The following is a 16,476-nucleotide window of genomic DNA, read 5'->3' on the forward strand; positions in this document are numbered from 1 at the left end:
TTATTTAGTTTCAAGTGATCAAGATATCACAGCTGATGTTGGTTTATCGGTAGGCCTAAATAGTCACACCTGCATATAATGGTCACACACAATGACGACAATCTTTCTGTTCTGAAAACCTCATCGACAGTTTTACAAGCGGGTAGCACAGCGGGTTTTAATTTTACTTGTAATGGATACAAATACGGATTCATGACTACTATCACATTTGGACATTAAGAAGCAAAAGTGAAATCTTTTAGCACATTCTTATTTTCTCATAAATGACTAAATTACTGGATACATGCTTTAGTTGAAGGGCACATAATGACTCGATCTTACACTTGGGTCTTCACTCTGGACGCGCAGCCACGATTGAGACTTCTTGTGTTAAATTATACTTTATGCACCCGTGTAGCTGCGAGGGATGTGAAACAAGGTCTGTACAGAAGTATAGCAAGTCTGGCAGGTGAGACAAATGTTCTGGCTGAAGTGATCAGTCAAAACAAAGCGTCCATGTCCACAGGGCACGCCTGGCACAGATTCAGCACCCTGGACAGCAGTAGTGTCTTTTTTAGAGTATATTGTGTTCCGTTTTAAAAATCAAAAAGAATTGAAATGTGCTGGTCTAAATGTCATCTTTCTTCCTTTAACCAACAGAATTCTGTAATGTTATATTTTTGGCAAATGATCACATAGCTAGAGATAACAACATTGCATTATGCCGGCATTACCAAATGAGATGGCAGCAGTGACAACAAGTTGGCCACCATATCGGTCAAGTGTTAGTCAGGCTTACATCTGTGCTCCCAGAGCCTGTGTCTGGATTCAGTACAAGACCTCTGGGTTAGTTAAGAGACTGGACGGCCTCCAGCTTCTTCTTATCTTAACAACTGGGTAAACACCAGAAACCTTGGCATTGCTTTAGAGCAGGGGCGTCAAACTTATGGCCTGCAGGCAAGAATCAGCCTGCCAAATGGTCCAGTCTGGCCCACTCGATGTAAAGTGTGAAAAATGCATTATTTACTGCTGTGAACAACAAGCTTTTTATTTCTGTAATGAGCATCAATAAAACCACAAATAACAAAACATATATAACATTTGTGAAAGATATTATCAGCAGCTTCATTACAACTCAGTTTATGTAAGTCATTCATATCCAAAATCCAGTTTGTTTTTCTTTTTGAACTATGACCTAGGACTTGTATATCACTCCCCATTTTTGGCTTTTTAATTTTTAGTATAAATTAGTGAAAAATGAAAATACCAGGTTCTAGAATTAATATTCTGCTCGCAGTCCTCTGTTCTTTTAGCGTCTGTGTTGTCAATTAACAAGTAAAACAAGTTTGAACTTTTTTGTTTTTGTATATCATGGGTTTTATTTGTCTCACATGAAATTGCACCTTTTTTTAATTTTTAATCATTATCCCAAGACTGAATCAATGATAGTGCACAGTGCTATTACACTGGGAACATACACTGCATTTCACATTTCTACCAGCAGTAGCAGAAAGAATTATGGTGTTTATTGTGTTGTACAGACACAAATTATTATTATTATTAGTTCATTATTTTGAAGAACAGACCCATTTTCTTCAGATTTTCTATATATCTGTCTGTGACCACATCTTTTCTGGTGCTCCAATGGGGGAAAAATGAACTCTGAGGAAATTCTGAGCATGTATACGCTGGAGTGACCTGGAGAAGAAAGATCACCCTTTGAGGAGGTCTTACCCTCTGAACTGATAACCTCAGTTATGTCCTCTTTGATCAGTGAGCGCTGTATCTTCTGCAAGTCAAGTGGATTATTTTATTCTTCAGAGCAAAATTATGTAACTTTTTTAAAGCCACACTAATTAGTTTTTATATTAACAGTGGATGAAATGTGTGTGTGATGCTCATAGTGATGAACCCACAGAGAATTGTCACCGCTTCTATGAAGCTTTTTAGCCTCTTTTAGCTCATTGTTTTGGTTTCCTGCCCACAGGTGATGTCTTCTGCAAGCAGGAATGCAATGAATGCTTATGTTGCTTCATGTCTACTGTATGTTTAAATAAGCAACTCTTTGTGCATATATACATAACAGCTTTATAAGGTGATCTTAATGTTGATTTTTGTTCTACTGCCCCCAAGTGGCCAAACAAACAAACAAACAAACAAAATCAGTGCATTAATGCTTTAAAGGCCCGAGAAAATAGTCATTGAGTAGCCCTCTTATAAAGGCTTATATTTAGCACATCGCTATTCTATATGGATTTGTTCGTATGATCCTTTTGCCATAAGCTTATCATCTCCGTATCAATTGGCACTCATCATACAGTGTCTGCTTGGCAGCCCCACTACATTATGACAGGGAATATACAGAACCAGTGTTAACAACAAGAATCAGACGTCCAGGCTTTTCTACAAACATGTTCCATAGGTTGAAAATGCCTCTAGCTTTTTCCAGGTATGTTTTCTGGTAGATATTTCTTGTCTTTGCATACCAGGGATTATGAGGCTATACTTAGCTGATGTGGTAATCTAGGATTTTCACATGTATTTAGCTTGATAGTAAAAATGTTGATTACTCGTTTGCACTAAAATTATGTTTAATTTGCATGGACCTACAATCTACATTCATCCTGAGATGTTGTATGTAGCACAGTGTGCAGAATTTGTTGTGTTGCGTTGGATTAATGAATAGAATGTGTTTGTTTATTTTAGTGGCAAAACTTTTGGACCATCATATAACATGAAACTCAGCCTGATTACATTTCTGACATTTTAGACATGCTTTTGTAAGAGTGTGTAGGATTTAGTGGCATCTAGCGGTGAAGCTGAAGATTGTGACTAACTGAATACTCCTCGCTTCACCCACAAAACTTGTGAAAACCACAAAAGACCCTATCTAGACCCAGTGTTTTGTTTGTTTGTTTGGCTCGTTGTAAGGTAGAGCTGCCTCAATCCTACACACTAGACTTAAAACTTTTGGTCAAATATACCCTTGATACCCTCTGCTAGGGATATTCACTTCTACCCCCGCCAAATTTAGTAGAATAAACATATCCATCCCCACTTGCCAATAGATCGATTGATGATGGAAATTAATTGTTAGTTGCAGCACTGACAGGCAGCTATAAAACACAGATGTTAGAGGCTTGAATGACAAATGACAATGGATGTGAGCTGAGGATTAAATTTCTGTTTCTAAATGGAGAGCAGGGCACTTATGCATTAATGTGTTTGAAGGCATCTAAGCCCCTCCTGCTCTGTCTGAATTCTCTTTGGCTGTACAGTTGTCACTGCAGTGGGTGGCAGAGGGAGTATTGAACATATATAACATATATATTTTATAATATAAAGTGTTAAGGTGGTAATTATTTAAAAATGTAATGAGGACATAGGATAATGATCTTTTTAATGTCATTCAGGACATGAAATATGGTACCCGTGCAAGTAATAATAAGAAAACAAACATATAAAACAGCATTGATGCTGAGAAGAGTGTGAGGATAGAAATAACAGAACAGTCATTGTTAATAATCTAAAACATAAAAAACCTACACTTTTATTTGAAGCAACAAATAAACACTGTGCAGTCGATCAGAAAAGTGACAGGTGACTGTGTGAGGAAGAAAATAATTTCCCGCCTCACTGCTTCGTGTCCTCTCTTTTTTTTAATTTTTGGTGACTTTAGTTACGTAAGAGATTAAATCTGTGGGTGAAGGTGGAGATGTTTGGTTAACTGGAATTAGTGGCTGCCTGTGTAGACACACACCAGCATGCGACTGAAGGCTGAAGGCTGAAGGCTGGGGAAGCTCCGACCGACCGACAGTCGTACCGGAGAAGCGGCTCCATGTCAACATGCCAACCTTCTCAGTCATGTATAAAGGAGCTGTCATCATTAGCAGGTAAAACAAAGAAAATGTGGACGGTGTCTGGAGGCGGAGGTGTTTGTGGTCGGACGCTGCTGCTTTGTTACTTTTGTGAAGTGTTGAGTGGATGTTGTATTTGTGGTGTTGGACTCGCGTTTACGGCGTCTGTTTCTACAATAACAGGTGAAATGTGATGTTACTGTGTGTGTGTGTGTGTGTGTGTGTGTGTGTGTGTGTGTGTGTGTGTGTGTGTGGACACAAAAACACGCTTTAAAGTCCGGTTAAAGCGCGAGAAGCGGTCACTCGGTAAAGCGGTAAACGTGGCGCTGCATTTAAATGTTTTAATGTCGACATGTGTATCCGTGTGCGTGTTTTAGAGGAACAAATTGTATCAACACGTAGGTTTAAAGCTGTGTTGTTTTTTCTGCTTTTATTTTGGTGACCGTGCAGACCTCCATTTGTCGTGCGCCGTGCGCAACGAGTGCCACGGTTGTTTGTTTGCCTTTGCAGTGACGGACATTCAGATGTTTATTATGTTTGAAAACAAAGTTAGGATGGACTCAGTATGAATCCATCTCAGAAGTCATGGTAACAGCAAGCTTATGTAGTGATTTCCTAATGGTTAGTGTGATCTATTAAAAAAAAACATTGGCACGTTTCCCTAACTTCATCATTATTTCCATTGAGCTAAGCCTGGTGGGTGTCAAGAGTTTGTGTGTGTATCTACCTGCAGCAATTCTTGCATATACTGGACCCATCAGCATAATATATTTCTTTTTAGGTTGTGGTGATTTACAACTTAATATTGATTGTTCTGTTTCATAGTGACTACTGACTGATCACTCCTCTTAACCAGGGGTGACATTAACCAAATATTTCTATTGCATTTTTTATAACAATTATGTAAAAATCTCTGTAAAAGTCTTTAATTTTGACAGATAATGTTCAGTAATTCATCTGCAACGCTGTCAATAACCACATGTAGACAGCCTACAGTAGACCCCCATGTCTAGTTGGTGACAAGTGTGCATATTAATTAGCTCTTGTCAAGTATTCACCATGACTGCTGCTGATTGATTAGTCAATTAATTGACAAATCAATGCACCAATAATTATGCTAATGCTGAGAGCCAGAGCCAACACAACAAGTGAACAAAGGACTGTTCACTTGTTGTGTTGAACATTTTATCTTCTGATACTTAATGGTCAACATTGCTCATTTAATTATCTACAACTGATTCAGTCACTTAAAGTGTACACTGATATTTGTGTTGCTGTTGTGGTTTGGAGGCATTTTGAATCTTGAGCCGGCATGCAACAGATAAGTTGTGGGCATGCAATGTAATGGACCCACTACATCTGGACTGACTGAACTGGATTCAGGTTTTTAGACCTGGCCCTGTCACAAATAGTTAAGAATTAAGTAGGAAATCTTGGCTCATCTTTGTGTTTATAACTCTGTTGCCCATAGTAGTGTAGTACATATTTTAGTTTAGAAAAGGTTATGAGAATTACACAGCAAGACTTGTGTTCTCTATTGCAAAAGACAGCTCACTGCATCTTGATTTCTTTCTTTTTTAAGGAAAAGAAGGAATAAGTGTTTTTTATCTTGTGCTCTACCTCACAAGGATGCACATTCCTGTCACCAGCACCAGACTGATGTGATACATACAGGATATTTCTGCTGACTGGCAGTGTGTGTGAGATTGATGGCGGTGTTAATGACCAATAAAAGGCAATATTGTGCCAATATAAAAGCGAGCAAGATGCCTGCAAGAAGATGTATAAAGAGTCAAAGTGCATACCATGTATTTAATTTAAAAGTTGTTAAAACATGTAAACGAAAACATGGAAATTCATTCTCGACTTTACAAACAACAAAGAAAAACATCAAGATCTACTGCACTGTTAAGTAATACTACATTTGTGCCAAACTCATCTCCAAGAGATTACTCACAGTACAGTGTGTGAGGACTTTCAGCTCCCTGTAGGGTCGGCACAGCGGGTCATCTATTTGAGTTCTGATGATCTTCATATTTGATTTGGACCTACCTCATTTATCCAGGCTTGGGATCAGCAATTAGGAATGCACTGGCTTGTGCATTGCCAGTAGCTGGGGGAGCGAACGAGGGATTCACTGTTTTGCCCAAAGACGTGTCAAAATGTGGAGATCAAACCACAAACCCTGTGATCAGCAGGCAGCCTGCTCTCCCACCTAAACCACAGCCGCTCCATGGGAAGCTCAACGTAAGAGTATCTGTCTCTGAAGAGTCTTGTATTTACAGCTCATCAGTAGTATGAATAATACTCACCAGAGTGAACAGTTCTTGTGCTGCTTAAGATGTTAAGTAATAGTTTCTGCCAACCTCATTTCCAAGAGATTACCCACAGTGCACTGTGAATTTGCATGTATGCATAAATCACCCACCCGAACCATTTCTTTTCTGCGATTTAGAGACCTGCACACACATGACCGTCACTCCAGCTCTACAGGTCCCTGTAGGCTATATTGCCTTTTAAATGATGTCGAGCAGTGAGTGCTTTTCAGACGATTTCTTTATTGTGTGTTGTATTGATGTACGAGTGTTGTCTTTAGTGATTTACTTTAATGATGAAAGAGGGTGCTTGTCAGTGGCAGTCATTACATTTTTCTATTTAACAAACAAAACTACAAACTGTAGTTATACATTTCACAGGACGGAAGAAGAAACTGAATTTTTAGCTTTTTTTTTTAAGCTTTTGAAATACATTTTTACACAGCTCTGATGGAGTTCAGGATTCCTCAGGAGGACGGCTGTTTTAATTCAAACAATGTGTAGAAGCACACAGAAGATTTATTAACATAGGATCCTGAGCAGGAAACTATGTAATCGTTATGTTATGCTATGTTCATCGTACGTAAGTGCACACAGCATCTCTCTTAATGGGCAGATGCACTTATTGTTTCTTCTGCATGTTGCCTCATTAATGATGTATTATTTCAATCCATCAGCTATTAATCAGAATGTTCCTTTTTATGACCAGTGATCCATGCATCTCTAACAAACCTTTAATAGGTAATAATGTTGTTATGTTTACAATTTGTGCTGCTCCGCAAGTGGCCAAGACATAAATTTAAATTTTGGAAACTAAAAGTATGGTTTAAGGTCTTTTTAGGTTTTTAGGAGATCCTATTGGCAGTAATGGAATATAATAAGAAAAACTATGTTCCCATTAGTGTATGATCACATTAAAATGAGAGCGTCTAAAGTTTTTGTTACCTTAGAATGAACTTTCTATTTCTACAGCACTACGGTCCTCTTACTCGAGGCTTCCACGTTGAGCTGCCATACTCCTACAGTAACCCAGAACTGACAAAACACTGGTTCTATAAAGGGCCTTTCATGTTTTTCATGAGTTTTGATCATTTACTCTGCTTCTACCTAACAGATTTTATAACAACATGATGCTACTTCTACGTCTTCAACAGTTATTATTCACATGATCATTTTTCTTGTGAGGACAGACTCTCAGGACAGCTTAAGTTTAATATATGTCTGTTTTAACTGAAAATGGGAGGAGAGAAGTAGGAGGCAAGCCAGACAACAACCTTGCAGATCCAGTAGATGAGAGGAAATTGTGGCTTTTCATCTCCACGGGTGTATGTGAATCAATCAGTAAACGAATGCTGTACTGTTCAGGACTCTGTCTGTGTGCATTACTATCACAACAAGTTCAACAAGCACTAAAAATCTGAATTTAGGTTGGGCGTCTAGTTGCTGTTGTGGGTAAAATAAAGATCATCGAGGGCAAGGTTCCTCATCTGTTGGACTTTGTAGGCTCATTCATTCATACTGGTATTTTTTCCCCTACATCTATGAATGGTTATAGATTTGTTACAATAGATGTATATACAAGGCACTGTTGTATATCTGCTTTACATGAACATTATTTAGTCATATTCAGACATATTTTGTTGTCTACTGGACACCATGTATATCAGTGCAACATTTTGCACTATTTATTTGTACCATATATACATGAAAATCAGGTCAATATTTGAACAAAGCTTTTGCTTGTATTGAATATTGTGCAATTTTTATTTTAGATAACAAATAGTCTTTATATTCCATAGTGGAGATACCATATTGCAATATGTTTAAAATGCAAGGTCTGCTCATAAAAAACTCCACTGCTTATAACATCAAACTAACATCCAGCCACAGGGGTGATCGATTTGGCTTCACTTTTGGGGCTGTCATGCCCCTGGGCATGCACACTGCAGCAGCAGCCCAGTCACCAAATCCATCCATTGATTTTTTTAGGGCGTAAAAAGTTTTGGTATAGTTTAATTTATGTTTTACTTTTAGGAAATGCACTGTGAATAAAGATAGCAAAATAAGTAGCACAACATGGACATTAAAACATTGATCAAAATAATCGTGCAGCTCTACAGCATCAGTAGGAAAATATGTATGTAATATATCACACAGTACAAGGTCATGTACAGACATTATATTGGAAACACAACAAGTGGGAATAGATGTGCACATACTCACACAGGGTTTGAGACTTGAAGGCAAATGCGAGCTCACCGCTGGCACAGACGAACTCTATACGATCCGGATTCTTACAAGAATAAAAAAAAAAGACACTGCGTCTCTGGATTCCTAGCAGGCAGTGAAAGAAGATGAGCATCTTCAGATGTGCTAAATGAAAGTATGTACGGGCACAAAGAAGACCCTGCCATTGCCTCTGCTGTTAAAGATAGATGTGTCATTCTTGGATGGATTGGTGTGTGAGGTGGCAGTAGCAGTAGCAGCAGCAGGCAAAAACACAACTTATTCAACACAGCTACAAACAGAATATATTTTTACCGGCAGGATTTCAGTGTTTGGATGCTCTGATGTTAAAAATGTGCATGGATTGTTAACACGCTTTGAATATTACTCATAAAGTCTGTTTTCAAGGTATATATTTGCACCTCTAAGCAAGTGATGGCATATGGTGTCAGTGGAACAGTAGTTTTACCAACATGACAACAAAAATTTCTGATTTGCTGTTCAGGTATTCCAGGGAGTATTTCACATTTTAATTTAAGTAACTTCATTAAATTCTATATTTTTTCTTTTATCTTTTCTTTTGTCTTTTTTTTATACCGGTGAGCAGCTCCTCCATTGCCCTTGTTGCATTTGGGACAATAGTATCCATCAACACTTGATAATATGCAGTCTGGATTTGGTAGACTGTTTTTGTTTTACTCTTAAACTGGTCCAACATACAGTAGATGAGGAAGTTGCACAAACATAAAGACTGATGGGTAAGCTTCATATATTTTTTTAAACGTATCTGCAGTGCTTGCCAAGTTCCACTCTTGACATAAGGATGTATATTCTTCACAAAGTAAAGCACTCACTGACATTCAGTAGTCACAATCTGACTGTAGCTTTGCTGACACATACTTATTTTCTCTTCTCTTCTGTCTCTCTAACAGGACACTAATGGGTCCATACGGAGTAGATCGAGCTGTTCATTCTATGGAGTTTACAGACTGTGAGAATGGCTTGGGTAAGTACTCATTTTCTCTTTTTCTCATTTTCTCATTTTTAACCACTCGTGGGCAAGAGAACAAGATGTTTCAAAGTTGTTGCAGCTTGTTAGCAAACAGTGTCTGCTGCATGGTGCCAGGCAGGTAGTTTCGGCATCGAGGCTTTATCACAGCTTCTTCACTGGATACAGCTGCTGCTGAATCAAAACAATGAGTTGAAAGTTTCAAACATTTGTGGATTTATTATCACTATCAATAGTTTCAAGTTAGACATGTGATCCATGGTCAGTGCGTTAAGTGCAGCTTTAACTCTGTGGACTGCTCGTTCTGTATTGCCACTAAATATGTAATTATACATTTGTTGCAGTTTGTTATAGCATGTAGTAGCAATCAGGAGGGTGGTACTCATGAAAAAGTGATAAGCCTCGAGTTTAGTATTTCAAATCAGTCTTCACAAGCAATACTGTATATTTATTTAGAAATCCAAATCACGTGCACAGTTTAAACTAACAACATAATGTTTGTAGCCCTACTCATCATCTTCTACTCGCTGGCAATGGAGACTGATTTTGAACAGCTCAAATAATTTAAGTCCTACATTTAAAAGGCTTTTCTATGCAGACTATGTATCCTTGTGCCTCGGTGTTGAAGTAGGTCATGTAGCAAAGCCCTAACCCACTTAACTCAGCTGGGATAAGAATGCAGTGAGCTGCTGTTGTTTTTATCGTTATTTACTTCCACACCAGCATGCTGGTGGAGCTTTTGCCTACGCAAGGACAAACAGCCCATATACATGTATACAAATACAGTCAAACATTGTACAATGTTATACATGATTTTTAAAATAATGTGATGATGTACATCAACTGAATTATTTCAGGCATCTTATTTTTTAAATTATATATATTTTTATTAATCCCTTCATAATGCTAAACTAGCTAAACATGTTGTACTTCTCCTACACACTTACACAATATTTACATTCAAATAAGCGTTTGGAATATGTTTAACATCTGAGCAGCTCTGCTTTTCTTTGTTTCCTAAGATTTCCATTTTTTCAACATATAATTGGTCCTAGTGCCTTTCATGGTAGCTCACTGGCATCTGAGTGTGAATGTGGGGACAAGTGCTTTGGAAAACAGCAATCTGTTTAACATGAAGAGAGGCATGTCACGTGGATCTGTTATGGCTTGAAGCTCTGGACAGGATTTATACATTTTATTTTCATCACTGTCCTCCAGCTTTAAGTGAGGTTTGAAACTGAACTGTGTCATTTGGATTCAACAATGAGGCAACATTTGCAAATATTCTAGAGAACACTGTATTTGTATTGCATATAATAGCTGAGATATAAATGTCATGGATGTCAGTGGGAGTGTTTTTAAAATGTAAGAAGAATTACGCACAATTTGACATATCACTGTTGTCTCAGGAGCAATAAAACAAGCATTAAAGGAGTACAAAAAAAGCCAAAATGATGTTTAAAAATAATTTAGCTCATTAAACATGCAAATGTATTCATAGTTTATACAGCATACTGTAGAATGACACACCATAATTATGAAGAATATGTGTAGCATAAGTGGTTTTTGAGTTACAGGTGAGGAAAAAGGGCACTGAAGAATAAAAGAAGTAGTTGCAAGACAGTTTTGTCCTTCAGGCATTGTGTCAGAGCTGAACAGTGGAAAATTGCTTCTCCACCAACTACATGAACTCCTGGTGTATGAACATAAAGACAGAATATAGTGCACTTAAATAGCAGTGAAAGATGCAGTATGTTAGGAGAGAGGAGGGGGAAAGGCTGACCTGAAGGTGTGTTTGTTTGTGCAGACGTATAGCATTAAAGGCAGTGCACAGGTGAGAAGCAAAGCAGCTTATAGTCATCCAACTTGAGCACGTGTACATACTGTTCCAATGCACAGAGCCTAAAGACTCCCCTTACTGTACATCTGAAGCCTCCACAGCAGCAGACAGAGTATCAAACACTCCCGCTGCCTTACACTGAGAACAGCACATGCTAATCTCTGCGTTAATGCTGCTGAGAGCTGTGCCACCGTCAGCGTGCAGACGGGATGCAGTGTTTATAGTGAACACTGTCTCCGTCACAGCTGATTTTGTCTGAGTGGGCTTTAAAGAAGCTGTTTTTCAGTCTCTGTTCTTGTATCATCTGGGGTATTGTTTTTTTTTTTAAACAACTGTGCCCTCTTCATCACAGTGGATATTATGATCTTTACAAGGTCTTAAATTGTTGGAATATTTGATCCTTGGGAAACAAACATGCCCTTGATGCATCATGAAAAAGAGGGAGAGAGACATGTCTTTTATATTTGCCCCAGCTGCTTATGCATAGAATTATGTTTTTCTTATCTGATGATAGGCGGGGGGAGGAGAGTGCTTTGAGGCTGAACAAAAGAACGAGAGACTGTTTTCCACAGTGAAGAGTAAGACGGGAGGGAGGACTGAGTTGGGGAACTTTATAACCCCATTCTTCTAACAGGCGATAATTAACATGCGCCACTTTGCTCCAGACCCAATTAGTGTAACCATTTTGTCTCTGTGGTAACGGGCCAAGAGCAGCCTTAAGCTGAAGAAGCCCTGATCTAATGGTTAGATAGAGGAGACACTGCCAGCTTCAGTGTATCCACTTCAAGTACAGCAATGCATGTATGTGTTGGAAGTAAGGACACAAATATAGAGGCTGTCTAGTTAAAGTGTGAGCAGGAATATGTCAGAATTGGTTGATATGTCTATTAGCCGCCATAAGAATTGTTTAGCTGAGTTCAGGTTTGTTCAAAGATTTTTAGTTTGATGTAATCAATTAACTTAAGTGATCATAACCCTGTTATGTTCAACTGATTCTGACTGTCCACAGTTGAGTAATAGGTTCAGTCTATTGTCCAGTACATGGACTGTACACGTATTCATGTAGTAGTTTTGAGGCTACTCCTGGACAATCACTGTGTTCACAGAGAGCGGTGGTGATCGTGGTGAGCTTAACAATCCTCACGATCAACAAACTCCACAAGCATCATATATTTTTCCCTGAATGCACATCACCTACAAGCCAACAACTATATTTAATTAAATGTATGGTGTACGAAAGTTTCTTTCGTAGTGCAGTCAATTCAGAAAGCTAATATTGGATTGAGAAAAGCATAAACATGGTTGGGACCTTCCTCAGTAAAAGTCTGGCACCAGTAATGCCCCTTGAAATCAAAGAATGACCGGAGAGCTGACTTATGTGACCCTCACATTCCTCTTCTGTCAGCGGTGTACCGACACAATGGCAGCAGCTGACAAATGACCTTCCCCTCACTCCCCTGGGATCTTGGTACAGATGAGATTTGAAATCCCATCTGCACCAAGTTATTATTATTCATTTATGTATTTCAATTAGCATTTGTTCTATTTGGAGTTCACCAGATTTTTACTGTGGAACCTAAAATAGTGATATGAACATGCAGTGATGTAGAGGTGACTTACAGGTTGAGCTCTGAGTTAATGTTGCATCATTTTAAGATAAATCAGATTACTTTATTCTGCACTCACACATGCTGTCACAGACAAGAAATTATATTCTCTTAAATCCAAATGTTCTTCTAAACACAGTTAAGTCTCTAATCTCTACTAATAACTGCAAAAAAATTTAATTTGATTTTTCTTCTCCCAACAGGAATTAAGGTGATCGGTGGTGTGAAGGAGTTGACTGGAGAGGAGTTTGGAGTCTACGTCAAACGGATTTTACCTGGTGGCCTTGCTTCAAGCGATGGTAAGTACTCTGTCCTCCCAGGGTACGTTTCCTTATCATGACATCCCAGGCTTCTTTCCGGTACTTCAATTCAAATGTAACTATTATCCAAAGTCAAGAGTGCATATAATACACAGAGACAGCAAAAATAACACAGTAAAACAGGAGAGACAATCCATAAAAGGAACAATACAGCAAAAAAAGATACACCTCATCAGCTCGGGGTGCTACGTCCTATATTATCTGCCATTTTCTCCAATTAAGTCCAGTTCAAACTTCTGGTTAATCGTGTATCATGCCTTGACAAAGACAAGACAGTCATCCTTAAAAGCTGGAGACTCTTTTAGCCAATTCACGGAGTAAAGGATGCAACAGACTAATTTGTGAATCAGTCGTCAGTGTCACCTTTTTGTTGTCTACACCAACATCGGCACTTTTTTCTCCAAACACATTCCAGACATCAAACAAAAACAAAACACCAAGGCTGTGTCGTCTGCATATTTAAAAAGATCTGATCTGACTCAGAGTACAAGCGTTCCTTTGTATGTTTTACAAAGTGTGTGAAACTGGTGATAAGACACAGCGTTGTAGTGCTCCTTCTGTGCTGATTATTCTATTATTTATAACTTGTCATATATACTTGTGAAGTGCTGTATTACGTCTTTTTGGTCTGTACTTACTTACAAAAAAGAAACCCCCTCCATGTGTTTGTCCTTATATCACCCAGCAAAGAATGTGCATGTGTTGTTAAAGTCTCCTGTCCCTGTGTGAACTCACTGAGGCCTCTACTTGTGCTCATTTGCAAATCAGATGAAGTGTGAATCATGAATGGATTTTTCTAGGCAACAACTTTAGGAGTCTGTGCAGGTTTCCTCAGTCTGACACCTGATGTCCTTGACCTAAAAGACACAGTCCCTCTCTTCTTCTTCTTCTTCTTCTTCTTCTTCTTCTTCTTGTGTATTCCTATCTCACACTGTTGTGGGAAAGAGCAGATGGTGAAGAAAGTATCATCTGAAGTTAAACTGACCATCTGTGTGTGCTGTAACTAAACAGGGAGGTCCTGTTTTTCTAGGAAGTACCAGCAGAGATCTTAAGGTGGGGAATGGTTTGACTCCTTCTGATTTGAAGATGTTTCGGAGTCCCACTGGAATACTTCTGACGGTTCCCGCTGAGTTAGTGTCAGAGTCACTATGTTTCAGTCAGAGCAAGGTCTTGTTTGCACATTGACCCTTGTCTGGTTAAAGATGGACTGTATTAGTAGACATCTGTTGTGACTGGCCATATAAGATTTTTGGTAAAACATCTTTAGTAGCGCTCTAATTATTGACTGTTATAGATAAGAATAGGTCAAATAAATGGATTTTGTCTGGTGTTGAGATGCTGAGTGGGGATAATTTTAATTAATATTTCTGTAATTTGAGTTTTTGGTCAGTCAGAATGAAAACAAAACGTGAATGAAACAACAGAGTTGAAGTGACTGTTGGACACAGTGGACATCCTGACTGAGTGATGAGCTTGGGAGTGACAGAGCATTTATTTTTGGAGCATTCCTCATGTGAGTTTAAAGACATGAATAAAACACACCACCACACTGTCATGGCCTACTTTCTCTGTGCCATAAACAATGAATACAGGGCACAGATTTGAGTGATTTTTGGGCTTTGCCCTGCAGCATGTAAACAGTATATCAGTGATTTGTTGTGACTCAGGTGGTAGAGCAGGTCTTCTAGTAATTGTAGGGTCATTGTGTTGATTCCTGCCCCCCTCCCAGTCCAGTTGAAGTGTAGTGGGCAAGATAATTTGCTCCTGTTGTGTATGCACAAGCATAGTATCAGCTCAGTTGGTAGCCTCTGCTATCACTGTATCAATGCAAATATGAAAAGTGTTGTAAAGTGCTCTGAGAGGTCAGTAGACCAGAAAGAAAGCCCTTTTTGATCCATATCACTTTCTGACTTCAGTGGATAGAATTCTATTCTTTTTTATACTTAGTCATTTAACTTATTCTTCAAAGTCTCACTGGATAAAACCATCAGCTAAAAGTTTAAAAGTGCAAAGGAAAAAATGTAAAGCTCCAGTGAATAGAAGTCAGCCACATTTTAATCCTCCATAGTCTGATACTGCTGGGCAAAAAAAGTAGAGTGAGATAGGGGGTAGAAAAGAGATATCATCCCACAATCACAGATCGTGACTGGGTGGAACGATGATCAGCCTTAGAGAGAAGAGTCTAGTCGTCGCATACTCATAGTCATTATGTCTTACATCTTATATTTTCAGAGAGGAAGACTTAGCGGCGTCAGTTGGTGTTAAAGGCACTGTGGAGACTGTAGCAGTCATAGCGGCTTCCCTTTTTAATGCCTGCTGTGCTCGAAGTTCATAGAAAGAAAGAAGCATCATCAGCAGGAATAACCAGCAAAACCTTATGTTGTGTAGCTGTAACCTCTACACTTTCCTATCCAACTACTGTCAGCACATTATATTCAGATGACACAACCATAATCATAAACCCCTGTCCTGCCTCTCAGGAGGCTGAAGCATTTTCTGTCATTGCCACCATACTGATGATGGAGTTCATTTCTTAAAATTCAGGTTCGTGGGTGCTTGTGTGAGTATTCTAGTTGTGGCCAGATACATTGAAGCCTGGGAGCACTCATGCCTGCCTCAAGCCATGCAAGTGTGGACGAGATATCACTGAACCAGGACTGTGATATTCAGTATGACTGTCATGAATTTTCAGTGCCTTACAGACGGGGTAGTCTTCTTGGAAAATGGCAAAAAAACAAAAAACGAAGACAGGTGTAAAGAAAAGGAAAGGGAAAAAAAAACATAAAACATCTACCATTAGAGCTGCAACAGAGATTGACCTCCATCCAGTCAGTTTGTACCTTAAACAATGACTAATATGTTGTACATAAAATTCAATACTCTCTCTGAGCTGCACAGAAGCTGTTTTTTGCATTTCTACAAGTTCTTGCTACCTCCACTGTGTCCTAAACGACTAAAGATCACCTGACATGTCTGACTTCTCTGACTGAAGGAAACCTAATGCCAGGGGACCAGATCTTGGAGGTGAACGGGGACAGTCTTGTTGGAGTCACAAGTGAAAGGTAGTCCAGTAAAGTCTGCTCTTGTCATTGTTTTAACCCCATGATTGGTGATGCTGTGACAATAATATAAATGCGTTTTTGTTGCATCTATTTATTTTACAGAGCTGTGGACGTCTTGAGAGCAGCTTCGGCAACCAATCACATGCGCCTTCTCATAGCGAGAGATGAGGAAGCAAAGTAAGCAAATATCTGTCTTCAATACAGTGTATTTATTAACAATATTATCAGAAATAATGAAGCGGTGACAAGTATTCGTGTTCA

General features: G+C 38.8%; 1 protein-coding gene across 7 annotated transcripts in view; it reads left to right on the forward strand.

Annotated features, from left to right (window-relative positions):
• Positions 1-16,476, forward strand: part of si:dkeyp-72e1.9 (syntaxin-binding protein 4) — a 73,784-nt gene that overhangs the window by 34,641 nt on the left and 22,667 nt on the right. For 6 of the 7 annotated variants that reach the window (XM_027285292.1, XM_027285290.1, XM_027285291.1 and 3 more), the window contains 4 exons: positions 9,310-9,383; positions 13,037-13,132; positions 16,146-16,215; positions 16,318-16,392. In XM_027285292.1, the coding sequence (XP_027141093.1) occupies positions 9,317-9,383; positions 13,037-13,132; positions 16,146-16,215; positions 16,318-16,392 (308 nt within the window). In that variant the 5' untranslated portion in view covers positions 9,310-9,316. Of the gene's footprint in view, positions 1-3,667; positions 3,873-9,309; positions 9,384-13,036; positions 13,133-16,145; positions 16,216-16,317; positions 16,393-16,476 lie in introns of those variants that run through there. The other variant, XM_027285289.1, reaches the window with a different exon arrangement.

This window comes from Larimichthys crocea, chromosome XII (assembly GCF_000972845.2).
Source record: "Larimichthys crocea isolate SSNF chromosome XII, L_crocea_2.0, whole genome shotgun sequence".
Classification (NCBI taxonomy): Eukaryota; Metazoa; Chordata; class Actinopteri; family Sciaenidae; genus Larimichthys; species Larimichthys crocea.